General features: G+C 41.6%; 1 protein-coding gene across 1 annotated transcript in view; it reads left to right on the top strand.

The window, feature by feature from the left end:
• The window catches only part of SYT16 (synaptotagmin 16), a 105198-nt gene that overhangs the window by 63898 nt on the left and 17080 nt on the right, over positions 1 to 24220 (top strand). The window contains exons 3-6 of the mRNA XM_006767639.2: positions 7546 to 7758; positions 12958 to 13214; positions 18667 to 19107; positions 21928 to 22117. Coding sequence (XP_006767702.1) covers positions 7546 to 7758; positions 12958 to 13214; positions 18667 to 19107; positions 21928 to 22117 — 1101 coding nt within the window. The remainder of the gene's footprint in view (positions 1 to 7545; positions 7759 to 12957; positions 13215 to 18666; positions 19108 to 21927; positions 22118 to 24220) is intronic.

Genomic DNA, 24220 nt, shown 5'->3' with positions numbered 1-24220 from the left:
AAGAATTTTTTTTTTATTTCAGAGATTTTATTTTCAAGTATAGATATCTACTTAGTTCTATTTTATTGTTTCTATTTTTTGTTGAGATTATCCTTCTGTATATTTATTATCACTTTTCCATTTGATTCTTTGAGTATATTTATAATAGATGATTTAAAGATTTTGTCTTCTTTATTCAACATCTGAGTCACCTTTGGGCTAGTTTCAATTGATTGCTTCTTTTCTTGCTGATTCACATTTTTCTTGTTTCTTTACATTTTTCTTGTTTCTTTGTATGCCTAGTAATTTTTGATTTACAGTGGACATTAAGGATGAAATGTTATAGAGGCTTTGTATTCATTCATCTTCCTGTACAGAATGTTACTTTTTGTTTTAGCCCCAAATTTAATTGATGCTGGGTTCCTTTGATCTTGTGAAGTATTGATTTTATACTTTGTTACTATGGGCTCAATTCACTTTTACTTTTAGTCTCACTTCTAAGATTACTATTCTAGAGTTTTAATGGAAAACCTGGAGTGTTAACCAAGCCCCTCTAACTTGGGCAGCTTCAAGTTCCTAACTTGGTCTCCCTCGAGGAAGGATACAGCCAAACTGTCTGCTCAAACGGTTAGCCCTGTAGCTATTACTTTTCTGGGTTCCTTAGATTCTCCCCCATGCATTCATAGTTCAGGTTTGAGCCAAGTGTTTGGGATAGGTTTGTATGAATGTTTGGGGTTCCCCTCTCTTTGGTTCCCTCCTTTCTGGGGTTTCTCTGTCTATTTCCAGCTGTTCTAGCTGCCCTGAATTCTGTACACACAAGTCAATAGGCTTCAGATTTCTGCCAGAGTCCTAGGTGCCCTGTCTCATTGACTTAAGAGTACTTTCAGCAGAAAAGCAATGTGACTATGTATCTCACCCAGTGAAGTTTCCTTCTTTCAAAAATTGGATTTCCTCCAATGTCTACCTGCCCTTGCTCATTCTCTGTGTCTTAAAATAGTTGGTTTACATTTTTTGTCTGAATTTATTATTATTATTTGTAGTAGGTTAATTCAAATCACTTGCTCTGCTATTATTAGAACTGGACTCCTCAAGATTATAACTTATGTATGTCACTAATTTTTATAAAAGATTTTCTATTTGACTCACTCATAGTTAACCATTACATGTGCCATCTCTTTGTTTATATATGAAGTAGAGTTATCAAAACCTTTCATACAAGGTGTAGGGTGACAAAACAGGTGTGCACAGGAGAACCAGATGCTAATTCTTCCTCTGTCACTAACTAGCTATTTGACTAAAATACGTCTCTTAAGTAGTCAGTCTCACCTTAGGTTCTGTTCTATAGCATGAGGGAATTGGATTACATCAAACATTTTCAGTGTCAGGATTCCTATTTTTTCTATTTCCCAATAGAATCTTACAATAAACCATATTAGTGTGAAATAGCCCTGACTGGGTAGATGGTTCATAGCTCAGCCTGCTCAGCACAGCCATCCCTATCTCGACTTATACCGTGGCATGGAAGCTTCTTTGAGGAACACTAGACTTCCATAGAGCATAGTTTGTTGAAAAAATCAAGGCTGGCTGATTTATAAATATATTTGCCTATTTTGCCTGAATCCAAGAATGGCTGAATTGTGGTGGCCATTTTCTGAGGATCTGAAATGTGCAGTTGCTACCTTTGACCTTCCTTCTGTTTTTTTCATTTTAACCAGCGTCTTATTATTTTTATCCTTATGCAACCACCATGGGCAAACATTTGCTGTGGGTATTTGCCAGATATTCTATATAAGGGTTTTCCTTTCCTATAATTGTAGCTAAAAGTAGCGCCCAGGACTGCCCCACCAAGCACAACCCACCCCCACCTATCTCTACTTCCCATCTATCAGATATGAGTAGTTCTTCCCTCCATCTAGTTGCTCCTATGTGGGTGGGAAGAAATTAATAATCTTGGAGCTGTACTGATCATTTAGAAATTCTTTCTTCATCTGTAAAATAGCAGCAGACAGGCTTAAGATAATCTCCTTGCCTTACCAGTTGGTGGTTTTGTTGTCTTAAAGGAAACAACAAAATGAGCAGGTGTTGGGCACTGCCCACATCCATAGAGCATTGCCAACTCTTACAGAGTGACAGCATTGCCAGCTCTTACAGAGCGCTCCACCTCCAGACTTGGGGAAAAGAGTGGTGAGGTAAGGAAGGCCATGCAACCCACATATCAACTTAATCTTCTCCTTTCTGATCCTTGTTTCTTCTACCCTTCTCCCACAACAACTCTTATGATGAGTCTTTAAGTTATACAGTGCAAGAACAGGCACATTCTTTCCTTTGCATGTAACTACAAGGCATTATAAAAGGGTTTCTACACAGGGCACTGCCATGAGGGGACATGAATGTAATAGTTAACATATCATAAGCTGGGCATGTGCTAAGTGCCTTTATATGGTTTAATCTCATTTGGTCCTGGCATGGTATAGCTGTGGGCAGACCACTTGCTTAGGTCTTAAAATAGCAAATAGAAGATTCAAACTCAGTCAGCTTGACTCCAGATTCCACATCCTTAACCACTCTTGTTTTAACTGATGTTACACTTGACAGGGACCTACCTTCCTCTCTTAAATGTGCAAGATGGAGATATCATTTCCTCTGCCTCTATCTATTTAAAATAGAAATAAATTATTAAAGTTAGAGGGAGGGACAATATGACTTCATTGAAGTGGGACTGGATATCTGTGGGTCTATAGATAGCTCTCTCTTCGTTTCAAAGTCATGATCTTCCTGCCAGTGCCAGAAGCCCACAGTAGCACCTTAGTAGTGTGTGAACAAAGGGAGGAGGCTAAGTAGCTGTGCATTAGAGAGAGTTCAGAAGAGTCTGATGTGTAGGTGGTAGCTAAGATCTCTCTGCATTCTGTGATTGAGGAAAGGAACAAGGGTAACTTCAAGATATATCTACAGTCAGGGTAATTGTGTGACTTCTTTCTGTTACTTTAGCAAGCTAATTAGATGAAGGGGTGAAGATTTTAATACAAGTCCCTACTGCACTGTTCCCAGGTTACTTAGCTTGAAAGGGGTTTGAACTTGGTATTTGGTATGCTGTTACATATCAGATAAGTGCCACAACTTAGGTGAGACTTTGTGATTATCAAAGATTTCAATTGAGTGAAATCCAGATTCATTATTTAGTTGTTGACATAGATTCATTACAAGGTGAGTAGTTTTGGGGTTTTTCTTTTTCTTTTATTTGTTTATTTTTATATTTATTTCTAATGCAATTTTTCTTTCATCGCCATTTATTCCCTCTATGCCCTCTTCCACCTCCACGCCCCCGCCCCAACCTCCACAATCACTGGAATAATTCATAAAGACAAGTAAAGATTTTAGTGTGAAAAAATAGCCCATTGGCGAGAGAGCTTGGAAGATACTGTAGCAAACTCGTTGATGTGGGACGCTGGAGACCCATGTTTAGTCCTGGCGTGGTATAGCTGTGGGCAGACCACTTTGCCTCTTTGGGCGATTTTCTTTGTGAAAATGAGAATAGATAGATGCTTATGAAAATTCTTTCCAGTCCAACCTATGTGATTTTGTCTTAGTGACAAAACAAGTTATATTGATTTTTGACCAGGATTTAAGATGTTGTTTCCTTGAGACAGCAGAGGGTTAGAAGGAGATTATGTGGTAATTTATAACATTGTCTTTGGAGCAAGACAACCTGGGTTTGAATATTGATCCCACTATTTATTAACTGCTATTATTGTGGCAAATTGCTAACCTCACTTTCCTCATCCATACAATGGGGACAATAAAGTACCTATTTCATTAAGGGTTATTGTGAGGAGTAAATAGACTAACATATGCAAAGTTCCAGAACAATGACTGGCACATGATAAGTGCTGTATATCGGGTTGATCTTATCATTGTAATAGTGCCACCATGGACGTACTTTGCTGCTCAGTGGTTTCCAGGAGGGATGGGTGGTTTTGCTATTTAGGCAGAGAATTCCCTGAGACCCTTGGGGAGTAAGGCTAAGCATAGCATGGCAGGTGTGTTTATAATCCCATAAGGAGCAATAGCTAGTTATACTGCAGCTTGTCTATACGCATTCACTCCCACATGGACTAACCATTCTTCTCACTGCTCTTTTCTTCTCACAAAGGAGGCAGCCTCCTGGCAGATTTCAGGGTAGGAGTGTCAGAGTTCTCTCAACTTCCCCTGAAAAGTAAGCTAGCTATGGCTCTAGTGTCCTGATGCAATGACGCCTGGTGATACGCACAGTGGCTAAGAATATAGGTTCTGTGTTTAAGCCTCAGCTTTGCTACTTAACTAACTGTGTTGCCTTGGGCAAGTTACTGAACTTCTCTGTGCCTCTGTTTCCCATCTCTACAACAGGAATAAGAATACTCTCTACTTCCTGGTGTTGCTATGATGGTTAAATGGGATAATACACGCAACGTTCCAAGAAAGGTGTCTGGCATATAGTATGTGTTTAGTAAATGGGAAATGTTACAATTACTATCATGATTATTGTATCAGTGAAGCAAATCGTGCTCTGTGGGTGATCAGTGACTTACTGGAACAACACCACCACCAAGGACCACATACTGATAAATTAATGAATTCTAATTACTGATTTTGTATGTGGGGAAATATCCATGAGCTAACTCACTTAATTTGAAATTGATGACTTACGACCAGTTAAATTTTAAAAATGCGTGCCTAGCAATACAAGTAGAATGGAATCTCAGAGATGAAAAGAGTGCTAAACAGATGTCTAATCCATCCACCCCTCCTGTGCATATATCCCTCTGTCTCCCTCCCAGGTGTTTAGCTGGTTTTATACGCTAAAGGTGGAGTTTAATTTTGCCTCATTATGTCTCTGGATGTCTCCCCTATGTGATGGTTTACCCCATTCCAGAGTGCAGTGCCCAGTGTGTTGAGACATGAGCAGGCAGCTCATTGTGACGGTTTTTTGTTGGGATGCATTGGATTATGAACGGAAAATCTAGTCTCTTCTGACACTTAGCTTCTCAGGTCCTCCCATGGCACTGGTCACAGCTGATAGAATTGAGTGAACTGACAACAGTGTGCTCCCATGTTCTTGGATTAGCTGCTACCCACCCCACCCCCCACCACCCCAAAAAAGAGAGAAACATAAAATTTTAATGCCTGTGGGCAGGAAGTTGGGAGTCGGAGAATTTAGATCAGGGGTCCTCAAACTTTTTAAACAGGGGGCCAGTTCACTGTCCCTCAGACCGTTGGAGGGCCGGACTATAGTTTAAAAAAAAACTATGAACAAATTCCTATGCACACTGCACATATCTTATTTTGAAGTAAAAAAAAAAACAAAACGGGAACAAATACGATATTTGTATTTGCATGTGGCCCACGGGCCGTAGTTTGAGGACCCCTGATTTAGATCAAGAAAAGACCTGGGAAATGATCCAGATGTTAGGAATGACCCACAAATGAGGAAGCAGGGCCAGAGAGGTTAAGGGACTTGGCGACAGGGATCAGCTAGTTAGTGTGGGTATGCAGAATAAGGATTACTTCCACCAGCTCTCTCTGGTTCTCCAGCATGGGGATTAGAAACGTGGCCTCGAGAGGCAGGCTGCCTTAATTCAAGTCTCGATTCTATCGTTTATTGGCAGTGTTATCTCAGCCAGCTGTAGACTTCTCCCTGCCTCAGTTTTCTTACTTGGAAAATAGGAATAATAATAGAGATTTTGTGTGGGTTAAATGAGATAATATGTGTAAGGCACTTAGGACAGTTGCTGGCACATAAAACATATTCAGAAAGTGCTTGTTATTATTACTAGTCTCCCAAAGAACCTCAAACATATCAACTCCTACATGAGCCAGAGAATTAGTGTTTTGACCAGACTGGTGTTTTAAAGTATTTTCTCTCACTTAAAATATGGCTTTTTAATGTCTGCTTAGCTTCTGATTCAGAAGTGATCTTAGGAGCCATCTGTGAATTAGCAACCACATTCTTCCCCAGAATCATTGTGACTTTTGGATGGAAAGAGGAAATTTTCAAAAAATAATTTCTCATTATTTTTCATTTCCAAGTCACATTCAGAAAATATTTACAGAGTAGTCTGCCATGTGCCTGGCACAGAGATCAGGCCTGGGAGGGATGCAGAGCTGGGCGGTCTGATGTACTCTTACCCTCATGTGTGCACACATTAGGTGGAATGGTTGGCAATTACACAGGTAATTCTGCCACGCTCTGGAGTGAGCACTGCCAGGGCAGGGCATAGAGAGACTTTACAGCACGTGGAAGGAGACTTGAACATGATTTAAGGGGTCAGGAAGGGCTTTCTGGAGCCCAAGATGTCAATGCTGAGACCTGAATGTGAGCTAGATTCTTGACTAGTCTGGATGGGGGCTGAGGAGTGTTCCAGGCACAGGGAACTGTGCATATGTGGTGGGGAGAGCGCTTCAGGGTTGGGATAAAACACTGGGTGTTCACCAATTTATTCAACACTTAACAAGTGTCTATTAAGCACTCACTATGCAACAAGTATTGTTTTACATAATGGGTACACATGGGTTAACAAAACAGGTGATGTTTTTATTTTTATGGAAGTTATGGGAGAGAAGAGAGAAAGATGGAAAGTGCTATGAACTGCTTAAGGCAGGCTGTGGAAAGTGATTAGGGTAGAGTGACAGTGGAGCTGACATCTGAATGATGAGAGGAGCCAGGGTAGGGAGGGTTCCAGGCAGAAGAACAACAAAGGCAAAGAACTCTAAGGTGGGGATGATTTGGGTATGATGGAGAAACTGAGAGAGGACCTGTGTGCTGGGATGTGGGGAATGTGGGGGAAGCAGTATAAGTAATTCAAAGGGTATTTGGGTTGGGTTGTTGGTGTTGAGAAAGGCATCAGAACATTTCTAGTAGAAACAGGATCACACACACACACACACACACACACACAGAGACACACACACACACACACACACACACACACACTATGGATGTCTCTTTCCAAAACCAGGAAACTTTTGGCAAATCTCAGTTGGCTCTAGGTTTTAATAGCTGAGATGAAGCAAAGAGCTTTTCTGCCACAGTGACTAGGTCTGCATGAGGCACGTGCATGGATAATGGTCCTCTTCCCAGTTATGAGAACGGTCAGCACCATAACAGCAGGGCTGCCGGCTCAGCAAGAGGGCTCATTGTGTAGATTAGGGCTGTCCCCATGGTTTCTCCTGGGTTCTCGCCATGCACTTCTTATTACCCCCCATGAGCTGTCTCTTCCTGTTTATTCATTTGAAATCAAATGTGTGTTCTAACCATGCTTTAAATGCTTTCTGTCCAATTTGGGACTGCTTGGTCCAGACCAATTGCCCATGCTCTTCTGTTTCTCTATGATGGTCTATCTCTGTATTCTTTTTATTTTTTTCTCTTTATTGATTAAGGTATTACATATGTGTCCTTATCCCCCCATTGCCCTTCCACCCCCGCCCCCACTCATGCCCTCACCCCGCTGGTGTCTGTGCCCATTGGTTAGACTTATGTCTCTGTATTCTTGCGGGCCCTGCAGGAGACTCATGGCTCTTGTTTGCTCCCAGTGAACAGCTTTGGAAATGATGAAGAGCTGTGCACATCTTCTGACACTGACGAGGAGGTGATGAAGCAATTTGAGATTTCTGTGTCCCGGTCCCAGAGCTTCCGGTCAAGAGTGTCTGAGAAAGGCAAGCAGACAAGATCAGAGCAGAAACCAAAAGTCTGCCATTTGCTCTCTACTGGAGAAGAGGACAGAACCCGGGTGTCTGCCTGTGAAGGTATTCTTTGCATCCAACCCTTCCTCTATCTAGACCAGGGATGGCCAACGGGAAGAACATCTTTGATTCATGTAACTCTGCACTTGCTTCTGTGAGTCACTAGAGGGAGAGTAAGTGGGGCAGGAGCCAGGGGCTGGGGCAGGGAAAGGGCTGCTCCACACTTCTCAGGGGAGTGAAGGCGGGGGTGGGGATGGGGGGGGTGGGGGGCTGCAGGGAGCTGGAGATGGAAGGCAGAAGTGCCGAAGCCTGGACCCTGATCTGTGGGACCCCTTCCTTCCTGTAGTTACTGCTTTGTGCGTATTGAGCACTAATGACCAGAATGGTATTTATCAAACTTTATAACATCTTGTTTCCCTCTGATAAGTTCAAAAACTTTATATACCTGTCCGCTGACATTGAAACCCTGTGCCTTTGCTCCCATTTGCAATGTTGAGTCTATTTTCCACATAGTTATGTAACCTCAGATGAGTTTTGAAGCCTTTCTTTTAATAGTTTGTATTAGTAAGACAGTAGGTATGCTTTATTTTCCAAATAACAACATGTATCATAATAATATTGAATAATCTTTCTCAAACCACACATGCCCTGCACTCTCTCCCTCATTCCCCATAGTTTCTGCGCCCCCTCCCCCCCCCCACTCACATACACACACTTCACAGGAGACTAGCTGGGCAAGTGCAAGGTCTTATGCCTTCCTAGCATCTTTATACTAAGTTTACCTTCCATAGGAGGGAGGGGAGGACACTCGGGGCAGGGTAAGCACAGCTTGTGACAGAGGGAAGGGCTTGTTAAGTGTCCTCCACTTACACAAAATAACCTGGAAAATGAACAGGGCAATACACCTTAGTGCCTCCCCAGCGAAGGTCAGGCATCTGTCTCTCCTATGCCGAGAATCCAGTGTAGGCACAGGACACCGGGAAAGGGAAGAGGCTGTGAAGTGTATTTGGTACAAAGCTAGAGAACATGTCATGCCGTGCACCTCAGTGACCTGGTCTGAATGACCTGGCTTCTCTAATCTGTTCTGTCTTTCCTTTTGGCTGGTGGCCAGTCAAACCAAGGGGGGCATAGTTATAGCTCTTCCGTGGTTTTTCAACACATAGCGGTAGTAAGAGGAAAGAGAAAAGGGCAAGACCAAAATTGAGAGGAGATGGAGAGGAAATTTCTGACTTGGCATGTGGACGAGGCAGGCAGAAAAAGAACAGAGGAAAAAGAAAAGGAGAACTAACAAAAAGAACCCTATTTTTTTCAGCGGGAATATCATAATTTGCTATCCATTATGTAATTTTACTTCTTGATATGGGCAACATAACATATTTTATTGCTATACTTTTTAGCCCAAGGTGAGCCAAGAAATAAATGCCTTATGTAACCAAAGCATAATGCTGACCGCCCATCATGTCCTTATAGCCCCTCCTGCTTTACTCTCTGTCTCTCATGTTATATCACAGCATTCCTCCTTCTCCATTGAGAGGGCACATGTTAGCTAATGAAAGTTAATAGCAGTTTATTCCCTAGGAGTAGCTTGTTTAATTCTAAAACTAATGGCCCCATTTCCCAGAAGTCTAAGTGTCTAGTTTCTGATTAATTCAATTGGCTGATGTTCTGAGAGTTCTGACAAACACTCTAACCTCTCCCCTTCCTGAAATTAGCAACAACTTTTGTCATCACTGGTGATTCTAAAATTTTTGATAGCTGGTCATAGAAAAGGTAAATTTTTCTCTACTGGAGAGAGGAAAAAGTCCACTATGGTGAATGAATTACCTGTAGATTTTGAAGAAAAACAGGGGGATTTTCATAGCAATAAATAACTGCAAGATAACTTTAATTGTATAATTTTTTTCTGTGTTATTTACTTTTGTTCATCTTTAGATCAGTGAATTTGTTTCAGTAATAAAGAATAATGATGAGATTAAGTTTGTACCCCAAGAAGATTTTTTTGGTTTGTTATCTATTTAGGTTTTTTTTTTCACTCTACCTTAAACATAAGTATCTACAGTCAAATTTAATTGCAGACAATTCTTACTTTAAAAACACATTCAAAATGTTGGACAGATGAAATTAAAGGTCCAAATTCAAGTAAAATCTGAACCTCGAATGAGTTACTGGTAGGTTGTCTCATGTTTCAGCTCAAGTGAGATCCTTCATTCTAGATTGAGTGTGAAGTTATTTTATAACCAAGACAATGCGGTCTTCTTATTCTAGCCAAGTTCTCTCTTGCCACATGTATCTGACTTCGTGTTATTTTGCATTAATTGTCACTGCATTGCTGCTCATGCCAAAGAGGGCTTGGGCTAAGTGATCTGGATCAGAGGCTATGCATCAGATCTTTAGGCATGAAAGGCGGGCCAGCTGGGCAGTAGAATCATACAGTTCTGAAATGCATAGGAATGGCTGTTGAGAAAGCTAGGCTTAAACTCTCAGGTATGAGCAGTGTAAGCAGTCCACAGGTGAAATTTCATCTCCAGGGATCTCTCAGTTGCCCTTTAAGGCCTTTCAATGGACTGATTATGTAAGATAATCTCCTTTACTTAAAGTCAATTGTTTAAGGATTTTAATCCCATCTATAAAGTACCTGTATAGCAACAGGTACTACATTAGTGTTTTAATTGAATATGTTAGCCACAGTGAAACCTAACAATAACTATCATAGATGGCAAGCAAAAGTATTTGTATATGGGTGGTGGTGGGAGAGAGGAGTTTGGGCGTGTAAAAGAAAGTGATTGGTTACATTCCATCAAAGTGGGATATGGACTAAATAAATTCCAGAATTTCTCTGCTGAAATTTATGAGATTGATGTGACATAATTATGCCCTATAATTTCTACAAAGCCAGGATACATTTCTCTGACAACAGGCAATTACTTTTCTGTATGTGTTTAAGGTGACACATAATTTAAAGTCTGGGAAGACTGCTTTATATAACGGTGAACCAGCTTTCCCTTTCTTGCTCCTTGCAACTTGACTTTCACCCCAGCTTTGCTTGCCTAATTCATCCTTGAATGTCTGTCAAAGAAAATGGTTTGTTACATTAATATAGGTCTTATGTTTTTCAGTTATGAAAAGCTTTTCAAGGCTTGATGTAGCTTTCAAAAATTCTCTTATTGCTGATCTAGGTATTATCACTGTAGGAGTTGAAGTCATGAGACAATTTTATGGGAGTAATTTCTTGGCAAAGTTAGATTTTTGTGCTGAAACCCTGCTGGGTGCTACACATGTTGATGGATGGCCCACTGTTTAATAGGACATTTTAGTGTTCATGCATGTGAGGAATGGATGTGCTAATTAGAGCCTTGGAAGAAAATTCTGCTTTATGTTTTAGGGTTTTGCATATGCAATAGCCTTTGTTTTGTTATTCATTTTCTGTGGCCTTTTTAAAAGCATATTTGCCAAATAACTGAAAGTCCAAGTGTAAAAATGTTCTGATGTCCTATGAACGTGTCCCCAGGGGGGGACTGAACTGAATTTTTAAGAATAGGAAGGCAGATAGTGGAACTTCTCAATGGCTTGCCAGGGTTTTGAAAAATCCCAAATAAGGGGTCTGAGGTTGTGCACTGAGGACCAAGTCTGCCTGAAAGTGTTTTCATGTGGCTTGCAAAGACGATACTATATTTTTAAGTTTTAAGAATTTGTCTTATGGTGAAGATGAGCCTGTTTAATATAAGTGGGTCTAGTAAACCACTGCCACCAGCACTCCATATTGCTGCACACTTGGCTGCTTCAAGTATTTGGTACCTGCCCAGCCTTTGAAGTTATTTGAGGGTTTAGTGAAGTCCACTGGTAGGAGCAGTAGATGCATGTGGCTTAGTGCTTTCAAAGAGTGCATGTTCTAGCTGAAACTTTGACTTACAGTGGAAAAAATTGATGTCATACAGTGTATACATAAGAGCTGAATTTATAGATACCTTGTCATCTACTCATTTATTCTGTCTATATCTCTCATCCTTGGATGGGGGCTATTTGGGTAGCCTGAAGGCCAAAGAGATAAGACATCCTTGGCTACCTTTTGGATGTAGGAGGCAAGTCTGGGTGAAGGCAACAGCTTAGGAAGAAACTGTCAGTTTTTCCTTCCAATATGAGGGTAACCTAGACATTGAAGGAGAGGCAGAGGATGAACAGAGTAAGGAAGAACTGAGAGAGGGGGAGAGGGAGAGGGAGGGAGAGGACTAGAAAAGTGCCTGGCATAGGGCAGGTGTTTTCTTTGTAGAAAGAAGGAAATAAGGAAAGAGAGTGGAAGGAAGAATGAGAGGTAAGGAGGAAGAGAAGGAGAGGAGAGGAGAGGAGAGGAGAGGAGAAGAGAGGAGAGGAGAGAAGGGAAGAGGAGGAAGAAAAGGAGGTCTGAGAAAAATACAGAGTTTGAGGGAGTCAAGAAAGATTGAATTTTTGAGGCTTCAAATGGACAGGAAGAAAGGACAAGATTGAGGGCTTGAGAACCTCTGTGAACAGAAATACCCAACTAGCATTTTCAGGAGCCAGTGAGGCCGCAGGTGACAGAGTTGAGAGGTAGTAGAAAGTGAGGTGTGCTGGGTTGGATGAGGCCAGTATGGGCCAGACAAGTAAGCAAGGTTAATATTTATGGAAGGTTTTGTGGCTACCAGGCAGGTATTATTTGATGTATCTCCCTGATGACTTATATTATCATTTTATAGATAAGGAAACAAAGGTTCAGGCAGCTCAAATTATTCAAGTTCTTAAATCCAGAATATCTGAATCCAAGTCCAGTGTTCTTTGCATGGATCAAGTAGAGAACTTTCTACTTGAGAAAACCACTGAAGCCTTTTGAGCAGAGGGTAATATGTTGAACATGGAAGAGAGAAAAAAGAATGGTAAAGTCAGGAGACCATGTGGTCTCCATAGTAGATTACTGTTCTTGCATCCTAGATCCATCCCCAAAGTCTTGGGGTCATTGGCTCCAACAAAATGCTAATGTCTTTAATTTATTCTCCTAATAGAAATACACATCTTTTATACTCACATTATTAGAAAGTATTTAACCTTTACCCCACATTGTGAACCAATGGTCTTTTTGATTATATGGACCAAGTTTATCCACTGTATGAGTGAAATTATGTTTCTGCAGGTGTTACTTTATGGGTTTTGTTTTTGAGGTTTTGATTGATGTAGTTGCTATTGCTCAATTTCTCTAGATAAAATGTATAAACTAATAATATATTTGAAATAGTTTCCTTATTGCAAATTTAGATTTGGATGGAGCCAGCCAACTGCATTATTCTGAGAATTTGTCTTATGGTGAAGATGAGCCTACCTCTGCCCATGCACAGTCTCTATGTGAGATGGGGGATACCAGGCACCATGGTGCATCTCCCCAGGAGACCAGTGTGGTCCACAGGCTCAGTCGCCAGTCCACAGAGGGCAGCTTGGAGATGGAAGCCGCTTTTAATAACCGGGGACTTGAAGACTCCTATGCCACTGATAGTTCCTCCGTGTGGAGTCCAGAGGCAAGTGACTTGTTTTCCATTTTTTTCTTGCTTCAGTGTTTTGTGCTCTGTCTAGTTCTTGCTCTCCTCCCCTCCCCAGCCTTCAAGAAAAAATTTCTCCAAAAAAGAAAGCATTGCCTTAAACGAAGACCTAAAGAGCCTTTATTTAAATAAACTTTTGTTCAGATGACCAAGATCTGACACTTATGTGGACCAATAAAAGAATCATATAAATTTCTATCAAAATGGAAAAAAAAAGAAAGAAGAATGGTGGCATAATGGGCCCAGAAACAACTAGGCTTCTTTTTTACATAAAGGAGATTTTAGTTCTTTAGAGAGACTTTTTTATGTTTTCAATTAATTGGAATCTGTTTTTATTTACTCCAAATCTTGAGTAATGATTATTTGAATATGAGAATTATTTGAAAATTAAATTAAAATACAGTGGCCCTCCAAATGAAATTGTGCATGATATTATGATGACAATCTTGCAGTATATTTGCTGGCTTTTCATTGAATTGAAGGTCTAAGAAATGACATTAGTCTGGCCATCGACTTTGCTTTCTGCAGTAAATCTACGATAAAAGATGTTTCTTCTAAATTTATTTTTTCAATTAAAACTTACTCCAGAATATACCTAGCTAACCAAAGGTTGGACTGGAGGTGATGGTGCTAGAAACTACCATTTATTGAGCAATTACTATGTGCCAAGCACTGTGATAAAGGTTTTGCAAATATTGTTTTATCTTACAGGCATTCATGGTTATTCCTTATTAGCTAGATCCCTCCTAAAGTGATTCTGTAACATTAAGAGATATTCAATTGTGTCTAATACCTTCACTGAAATTAATTTTGATGAAATAAGTCATATATAAATATATAAAACTTATTTGTAATTTGTGGGGATAGAGGAAGGAGAAGGGTGAATGGGTTTTGTTAGCATCAGTCTGCTGAGAAAATAAACAGGGTAAATCTCTTATTAGGGCCTGGACTTTCATAAACACCAAATGCTCACCAAGGAGAAGGAAAAAAATTACAGGAAATCATGTTCCAAATCCTGACACACTGAGGCGTGCAGAGAGTGTAAGGAGAGGTGCACATGTGTGTACATGCCCCTGTGTTGGTGTTTCTGCTAAGGACAGTAGATGGTAACTCAGATATGTATGTGCAGCTTGTTAAAAGCAGCCCTTCATATTAGAGACACCCAAAGCTATTAACCTTATACGTTTTGTAAAACAATTGTGCTTTCTTGTCAGTTTACTGCCAAGAGTCATACTAAATCTCACACAGTAACGTTCTATTTGGCTTCCTCACCACAAAAACAAAACAGCACTGTTTACCTACCTAGTGATACTCCGTCCCCTTCATCACTATGCCATTAACCCAGAATTGCTTCTCCAGGTAATCGCCCATTTGCCTGCCTCATGGAGCTTTAATAGAAGACTTGGTGTTGAGGGCACGAAATGTTCTCAGACTCCCAAAATACCCAGACATCTCTGTGTGCTCCATTCAACCTCCTATATCTATTTTGAGACAAAAACTGTAATTTGTGCTCTTACAGTAGAACCTCAAATGCAGCTCGGAGACAGTTCCTGTAACTGCCTGCTTGGCAGGCTTAGCTCGCCTTTTAAGAATTGATTTATTTGCCTCTTAGCTGTATTAAGAGCCCTGTCTTCCCCCCTGTATCTGGCATCGGGAACATATCGTGGGTCTGTTTACTCTGGGCCACACAGATGACATCAATACTATTTTACTAAGACAAAAGAGGCTTTCAATTTGATAGAAAAATCTTTAAACCTACATCGTTTTTTGACAATGTGGCACAAGTATTCCCATCTTAAAGAAAAACCCAGGCTATTAGAGCTAAAGGAATCCAATTTTATTTGGACTCAGAAGGAAACAGGTCATGTAGTGTGACTTCCTGTTAGTCTGATGGATTTCCATGCGCTGTGCTTCCTCGCCGGGAAAACTTTTCCCTGCACACCCAAGGCTTGGTGGGGAGGACGATGGGAAGGTGGCTGGTGATGCTGAGCACACAGGGAGGGGGGTGTCCCACTTTTCATCTGTTCCCACTGATTAACTGGTTGGCCTTGAGAAGTTAATTAAAATCTGCCAAATGGGGATAAAAATGAAGAGATTTTTACCTTGCAGGAAGGTCAAATGGATTAGTGATATTAACCATACCCATTGGAGGAGCGGCTTTCGTTGCCTGGTGATAGGTAATATGTGTTGAAATAATTAATTGCTCTGAAAGTACCTGCCTTCACACATCTTCATTTCAGACCATCGAAGGAAGGGGCTACGTTTTCATGGGCTGCAGTTTGAATGTTCCCATCCACAGCCCGATCTCTGCCTGGAGTTGTCTTACTCAGTTATTTCAGGCCCCTCTCCTCTCCCAGGACTTTACCACAAACCCGCAGGTGCAGTGAGCATTTATCTGAATAGACAGCCTGAGGGATAAGTGGAGAGAGAGTCATTAACTAGGATATTTTTACCTTGGCATTGAAGTTGATGACAGAACTGGGAACTGTTAACTGATATCAAGAGCAGGGCCTAAAAGGATGTGAAATTCCAAGTAGTGCATGTTTTCAACTCTCTTCTCCAATCTTATTCCCTCTGCATCTCACACAGTTACTATACACAGAAGTTGCTATGGCGAAAGGTTTTGGGGAGAAGAAGGGAGACATCATGGTTCAACATAATATTTGGGATTTTAAGCATTAATATGGGTTAATCCTGTATAGTCCTGGCTGGGCTTATGATGTTGGGGGCACGGAATGAATTACTTAGCCTTCCTAAGCCTTGGTTTCCTATAAAAAGGAAGATATTAAAATACATACCTCATTAGGTTAAAGTGAATATTTTAAAAGATAATATTTCTTAGCTCCATTTCCCGAAAAGGACAGGACATGCAACCCCAAGGAAGAGTGAGGGACATGGGAGTGAGGCAGGGAAGAACGGAGTGTCATTATGAGTGTAATCAAGTTGGCACCATTAAGTGTGACTCATGGCTTGATCCTGTGGGACTGTACTCTGTGAAGCTGTACAAACTAATCTCAGGACATCTTTCCAAGGGGAGAAAAGTTTAGTGTATGAGGCATGAAGTCTCCCCACACTCCGGACTTTCTATACATGAGTGCCAAGCAGGATTCTGGGACTTTCCACGTCTTGACATCTGCAGAGAGCCTGTGGTGGGAGCTAAGAGCTATGTGGCATGGCAGGAGGTAAGGCTTTATTGAGTTTCTCCAGGCTAAAGCCACTTAGAGCCCAGACAGGCTGGGCCTGTAGGGGAAGATGGAATAAAAGGTGAGGCCAGGAAAGTCTGAAGTGCATAAAAGCAGGCCTTTGTAGTCTATAAAGGGTTTAGTATGGTACCTGGCATAAGGGAGGGCTTAGTATATGTTATATATTATTACTTATTTTTTTAACTGTATTTTTATTGATTTCAGAGAGGAAGGGAGAGGGAGAGAGAGATAGAAACATCAATGACAAGAGAGAATCATTGATTGGCTGCCTCCTGCACTCCCCCTACTGGAGATCAACCCCACAACGTAGGCATGTGCCCTGACCCGGAATTGAACATGACCTCCTGGTTCATAGCTCAGTGCTCAACCAGTGAGCCATGTTGGCTGGCTATTATTACTTATGTTCTGACAAGCAATATAGAGATGATCACGAGTAGACTAAAATAGATGGGAATTTTAACAGAAGTCTGTGACTTGAGTTTTGAGTTGGCCTCACTCCTTGGAGACTTGCTGCTAATATTATATCTACACTAGTCAGTTGTATTCAAAAGTCTCTATAGCAACCACTTTTATGACTTGAAACCAAGAACCTCTGAATAGAAACACTCACACATGAATGCATGCATGCTCAGAGGAAAAGATAGAAGAAGCTACCCTTATTTTTCAAGAAGCCTAAATTTTCCTGGTAGACTAATGTGAATCTTAAGAGAGAGGACATTTGATAAATGTCTTCTATAAGTCAAGTCCTTTAGTTTTCACAACAACCCTATAAAGTAGGTATCCTCTTCATGTTAATATTTAGAAAATAGGAAGTGGAAAAGATTAAATAACTTGCCCAATGTCACTGAGGTAGCAGGAGGCAGACCTAGGATTCCTAAGGCTGTCTCATTCCAGAGAACTATGCACTTTTACTTGAACTCTGTTGGAAAGTTATGTTGCTGCATGTGCATTATTCTGGTGAGATATATATCTATATAACTATATATATTTAAATAAAGAGGTTTTTGAATTAGCAAAGTCTGGTGTTCCATTACACAAATAAGGACTGATTCTGATTTACAATAAGAAATCAGACCAAAGTTTAGTTATGGGCAAGAGTCATGCCTTCGGAGGGAAAATCAAATTAGGTTGACATGATTTATAGTCTGTTGGAGAGTGACTCATTATAGTAAATGCAGCTCAGCTCAGTTTTCTCGGTGAGGTCATCAGATCTGACTGGCTACAGGTGAATTGCTGTCTAAAGGTGATATTTCATAATGAGGGGAGCCTGTTTGAAAATAGGTAGCACCAGTCTATTCATGGGAATAGATATTTATAGAGTCTGTTCTGAGCCAGGTATTTTTTTTCACATCTGTTAAAACCTCACAACAGCACTCTATCAAGTAGGCATCTTAATGCTCTTTTTTTTTTTTTTCCTAATGAGAGTACAGAAAGGATGGTCCATTTGGCCAGGATCAGAAAGCTAGTCAGTGGTAGATTGATGATTTCTGCTTGACACTCGTGTATACTTTCAGCCTCGGTATTTTGTCTCCAAGTCCAATGTTGCTGCTCACTAAATGGCTGCTGGGGATGCCACCCTAGACCTTTGCTACTCAAAATGTGCTTCGAGGACAACTGTGATATCCTCCTCAGCTTCTGAAAAATGTAGAATCTCAGGCCCCAACCCAGTCCTACTGAGTAAGAATCTCCTGATGATTCAAGTCCACACAGGCATTTGAGAAGCTCTGCCCTAAGCTTTTCTCCCAGGTAGACGGAATATCTACTGAGGGATCACCTGTCCATGACCCTGATTTTATGAGGATTCTTGTCTTCAGGAGGTCCTGGCCCATAGAACACAGGTCCAGGCTCAACCATTTCTCTTGGGACTCAAGATAAAGTTACCCCTCGGCAGTTGTGTAGCTTACTCATTTTAGATTTTTGCATCTCAGTTGGTTTCAATGATAGTGGTCAGTTATGCTTTTTGAGAGAAAGATACTGCAAAACATAAAGGCTTTGTTCGTTTGTTCCAAAAGCATTCATGAAGTCTCCCTGTGTTCCAGGCACTGTGCCCTCAAAAAATTCACAGTCTAATGGAGAGATAGACCAATAAATAGACCTTTCTAATATAGAGGGATCTGAGCTCACAGTTAAAAAGTGCAGGGTTCTGAAGGAGCAGAGGGGCATCATCTCACCGAAATCCAGTGGTTATTATCATTTCCATTCCGAATCTTTTCCTTTGTCTACAACAGGAGCAGGATGGGGCTGATTTTCAGCTGCCATCAGGGGTCCCAGAGCCCATCTCAAAGTGTGGTGATATGGATGTCATCTTTGAATATAGAGCTGCCAGCCAGAAACTCACAGTGACCATCGTGAGAGCACAGGGCCTCCCGGATAAGGACCGCAGTGGCATCAACTCCTGGCAAGTTCATGTAGTCCTGCTGCCCAGTAAGAAACAGAGGGGCAGGACAAGCATTCAGAGAGGGCCCAACCCTGTCTTCAAGGAGAAGGTCACCTTCACCAAGCTGGAGCCCAGAGATGTGGCTGTCTGTGCTGTCCGCTTCCGCCTGTACGCTGCCCGCAAGATGACCCGTGAGAGAATGATGGGAGAGAAGCTGTTCTATCTCAGCCACCTGCACCCAGAAGGGGAAATGAAAGTGACTCTGGTTCTGGAGCCAAGAAGTAACATCAGTGTGAGTAGGTTAGATGGTGCTGCTGGTGACGTGGTGTGTTCAAGGATGTGGAATTGTCAGCCCTTGATTCAGTACATTCGGCCTGTGAAATTCAACACTTTAATGTAATTTTCCATTTGGCTCTCCTGATCCTTATAAGCCATGATTTGCACTTTATGCTTCCCTGGGTTTTTCATGCCCGTCTTCCTTATAACCTGATGGATGCCCATTTTAAGAAATAAGAGCACAGTGTGTGTTGGGCATGGGAAAACCAGGAGAGGTGGTTAGTCCTTCTAGTTAGTTAATAAATGGTCCTACCACCCATACTCCTGCTCCTCCCACAATATGCATTATGATGCACTCAGAGATGGGACTCTCAAGGTGAGGTGCTTGACACATGTGCTTGTGGCTGCAAACAGTCGCCTAAAGCTCCAGCCACTTTGAAGACCTTCCATTTATATGACCAAATGCCTCCATGTGCCCCATCCTCTGCCTCCTCTGGGGTTTTGAGGAAAGAAAGTGCAGCTTGTATGTCTGCAAGATGGGCATCTCACTATTGCCATCGGTAATGTATAGTATGACTATTACCTTTTAAAAAACATGTAAAAAAGATCAGGTCGCTCTCTTGGGCCAATCAGTCATTCATTCAGAGATGTTTACTGAGTGCCTGTTCTGTGTCAGATGCCATGAAAGGGATTCAGGAAAGGACAAAACAGGTGATTGTTCCATCCTCAGGGAGCTTACAATCTGGCAGAGGAGGGTGACAGTAGGTAAACCAAAGCAGGGAGGAAATGACTGAGGCTGCTGTTTGTTAAAAAGAGTCAGAGACAGTTTCTTTGAGGTGGTGATAAAATACAGAATTCAAGAAATCAAGAAAAAAGCTGGTGACATGTGGAGGACAAGGATGGCAGACAGAGAGAATGGCACACGAGGGTGTTGGGGTAGGAAGGTGCTCATCATGTCTGAAGAAGAGGAAAGGAGTCAGAAAGGTTAGAGTGTAGCCATGGGAGATCCAGCCAATTATATCTTTAGTAGATGTCTCAAAATTAATATCTCCTGACTCGACATCCTGATTTTTGCCTCCCTAATTCTATAACACCTATGGTCTTCCAATCTTGGCTAAAGGCAATTTCATCCTTTTAGTTGCTCAGATCAAAAATCTTACAAGTCATTTGTGACTTCTCTCCTTTCCACCTGAAATCCTATTGGCTCTGTCTTCAAAAATACAACCAGAACCCGACTCTCTGCTGGAAGAAATGGCCTCCTACATTCTCCCTGCTTTTGTCTCTGCCCCTCAGACTATGCCCAACATGGGCTCAGAATGAGCCTTTTAAAGCATAAGCCAGATCATGTCGCATCTCTGCTCAAACCCTTATTTTTCCTTAAGCTCGGAGTAAAGCATATCTGAAATCGTGAACAACAGAAGCCACAGGAGGTCAGGTGTCCTGCCGGCACCATACAGCTCTGGGTTAGATATGATCACACCTCCGTTACCTGTGCCAGGCCCTGTGCTGTGCTCCGGGAGCACAGAGTTGAGTGGGGAACATGAGTCAGTATGAAAGAACTCCGAGGATAAAAAATTTTCCATTCGCCAGTTATTGGTTAAGCATGATTCTATGCACTGTGGCCTGAGAGGTTTATAAGGATTGGGAATTTGCTGGGAGAGGCAAGCTATGCAGCCCACAGTAGATGCTTCTGTAGAAACTCAGGGGAGGGGGATCCTCATCCAAAACTAAACAAATATTCCATTGTTGGGTTATCATACCCAATAGGTTCTTATCTAAGGTGCTTATCAAAACCACCTGGCCCCATAGTTTACAAGTTGTGTTCCATGAAAGCAGGGGCTCTAGATGGCTGGATAAACAGGATATTTTCCTACAGATGTAAAGAATACTTAATTACTCTTAATTCATTTATTCATTGGAGTTTATGATAAGAAGTTTTAGGAAATGATATTAGATGTGGAGAAGAAAGGTTTGAGCAAAGTTCCATGTACTTATTTCTGGTGGAGGAAGTGTTGGCCCCAGGAGACTGGCTGGTTTCCCTTGCAAAGCTGATTCCTACTCCCCCTTCCTGAAGGAGAATCAACTTGGTGATCGATTTCCCTCTTTTCTTCTTGATGTATCTTTGCATCAAGAGGGTGCTTTGGAGAAGCAAGCACGTGTATAAACAGAAGGCCGAGGCTCTTCCCTGGGCTCACCTGTTGCCTGCCAGGTCTCTGAGATCTCAGTCCATGTGTCAGCTTCCTTATCGAAAAGTTGTAAAAGTGCTCATTTTCAATGTCATTTAGTTTTTAGGAGGAAAAACAGAGCATCAGGCATATTCCTTACAACCTTAGAAGCAGAACTAGGGACCAAATGTCCTATGTGGTAGTAGACATCCAGTGGTCATTTCTTTTCCCAGCGAAGACAAAAGGCCCTTTGAATTGCTCCATTCATCACAAAGCTGCAGAGAACGGAGTGGATGGGTTCCATAGAAGCACTCGAGCACAAATCACACAGGAGGGAATTTTGGTCTATATTAAATGTATTATTAGCTCTCTGTGTATCTTAGAGGGTTTGATTTACACTAGTAATAACATCTTGGTTCGTTTTGTCTTTGGAGAGGAATTATTGAATGGAGACAGCTCTTGAAACAAAGATGTCAGTTAATAATGCAGGGGATCTCGTCCCCGGCCGGCTCCCCAGGCCCATTATCATTCCCACGGAGTGCGCCCTTCCTTCGTAATCTTTGGCAGCCATTTAGACTGGGCCACAATTTCACCAAACATAATATTGGCTTTCTGTAAGAGAGAGAAGTGCAGCGTGCACCAATGGATTCTTTGTTTTTCTTCCCCTCCAGAGTGGAGAGTCTCCGCTCAGCCCATCTGCCGTTTCTCACAGTGACAGTGCTTCATCCACGCAGTCGCTGTCTCATGGAGGGGCACCAGAGCTGTTGGTGGGGCTGTCCTACAATGCCACAACGGGGCGATTATCTGTGGAAATGATCAAAGGCAGCCATTTCCGAAACCTCGCTGTGAACAGAGCGCCTGGTAAGTGCATGTCTATTCCCCCAGCTCTGTTCCTTCCAGGAGCAAGAACAAGGCTGTGTGTGCTTTCATCTTAAGTCTTTAATTTTTACAATAAAAGTGATCTTGGTAGAGTTTTTTTTTATAGAGTGATACCTCTATGTTTTTTAATTGTCTTTCTATTTAATTAGATTGGAGGCTTCTTTGATACCTAGACACATCTTGACATGAAATAGGCTGACCTCTATGTGTATATTGTGTAAGAGAAAAGAATGGTGTCTTTTCAGCATCATAATATGTATGGGCAATTACATTCCCATGGCTGGATAAACAGGATATTTTCCTACAGATTCAAGGCTCTCAAACACCTTCAAAGAGGCAGGTCTACTTGCTTACCTACTAGCTTTGCTCTGATCTGTGCAATTCGCTTATCTTAATCTTGGTACACTCATTTAGAGAAAAAATAATTAATAATATCTTCCTCATGGGGTTTCTTTTGGGGTGCAAAATAAAATGATTTATGTACAGTGTTAGCACAGTGCCTAACACATAGTGAGGATACTAGAAATGTTAGTGGTTATGGTGTTGATGGAGGAGGAAGATCTGGGGGCAACACAGGCCTGCCTCACCACTTCTGAGATCACCACTGGAAAAAGGGGCTCAAGACTTACTCCAATAGCTGCAGTCCAGGGTTCAGGAAATCAGAAGAAGAAAGCAGCTCCTGCCAACTACCTTTCAAAGCCCAAGAAGTTAGAGATTGAACACTGGAATGATGCTGCTAACAATGAGTTTACCTTTAATGATCTTGTTTGTCAGCAAAAAGCAGCTTAAAGGGGAGGCAGGAAGATAATTTTTGCCTCTGTTCTGCCTTGTGGATCTCATTAAGTACATCTACTCAAAGGATCCAAATTTGTATCCAGAATGCTAGCTGCAAGAGAGTCTGAAAAATGTTGAATTTCCAGCCTTTCAAATATAGGAAGGTAAATTAGAAGGGGGTAGAGTGAAGTGCAAGTGAGCCTGTCACCATCAGCAACAAAGTCTTCCTGAAATAAGGATGAAATCAATAACTACATGATAGGCTGCGCAGGGCAATAAACTCCGGCCTCACGTCAGCATCGATGAAGAGCCAGCATAGCTGGTAGAAAAAGGTTGGTTCTACCAACCAAATCTGAGCTCTTACTCTTTATTTTGGGGGAAGGGGGGCTCTTATTCTATTTAGCCTATAACTGTGCTGCATCCCATGAAATCTTCATTCACTGGTATTTTGTTAGCCAATCTGTATTAAAGCTATTAGAGCAAGTTTGTGGAAAGCCCCACACTCTGGATAACAGAATATACAGCTGCATAAACTATAATCTGTGTTCACACTCAGAACCAGGTGAGAGCTATTTAAAATATATATTAGGTGCTGTTTGAACAGGTACACTTTGTTAGATACAGCTTTGCATTTTTTTTCTTTATTGATTAAGGTATTGCATATGTGTCCTTACCCCCCCCCATTGCCTCCACCCCCCACCCCACCCCACTCTCGTTCATGCCCTCAACCCCTGGTGTCTGTGTCCATTGTTATGCTTATATGCATGCATACAAGTCCTTTGGTTGATCTCTCCCCTTTACCCCCACCCTCCTCTACCTTCCCTCTGAGGTTTGAGCATCTGATCGATGTTTTTCTGTCTCTGGATCAGCTTTGCTTTTTAAAATAGCTTTGGATTGACGAAAGATCTGAATTCAATGCTTTATCTCCAGAGTTTTTGCTGGTCTCTTTTTTTTGTCATTCTGGGTTTTGGTGAGATCTGAACAATTTTGGGGGAAGAACTTGGTGGCGCTGCAGAGATTTAGGGGGAGGTGGATCACACAGTGATGGCTCTTTCCAGTGGGTGCTGGGAAACTTTATTTTGTGTGCTGGGTGGTACCAGGGAATATAGGAGATGAGGGAGGACAGCATGGTGGCTATGAAAACATCAGCTGGAGGCCAGCAAACTAATATGTAAATTCAGGCTCTGCCACTTCCTAGTTGTGAGTTGCTAAAGTTTTCTGAATTTCAGTTTCCTCATCTGTAAAATGAAGTCATAATATATACTTTCTAGGTAAGGCTATTGCATATAAAGCTGCGATGTTGAGGATGCT

This window comes from Myotis davidii, unplaced genomic scaffold, assembly GCF_000327345.1.
Source record: "Myotis davidii unplaced genomic scaffold, ASM32734v1 scaffold281, whole genome shotgun sequence".
NCBI lineage: Eukaryota > Metazoa > Chordata > Mammalia > Chiroptera > Vespertilionidae > Myotis > Myotis davidii.
The sequence above is the reverse complement of the archived record's forward strand: the minus strand, read 5'-3'. Positions and strand labels throughout refer to the sequence as shown.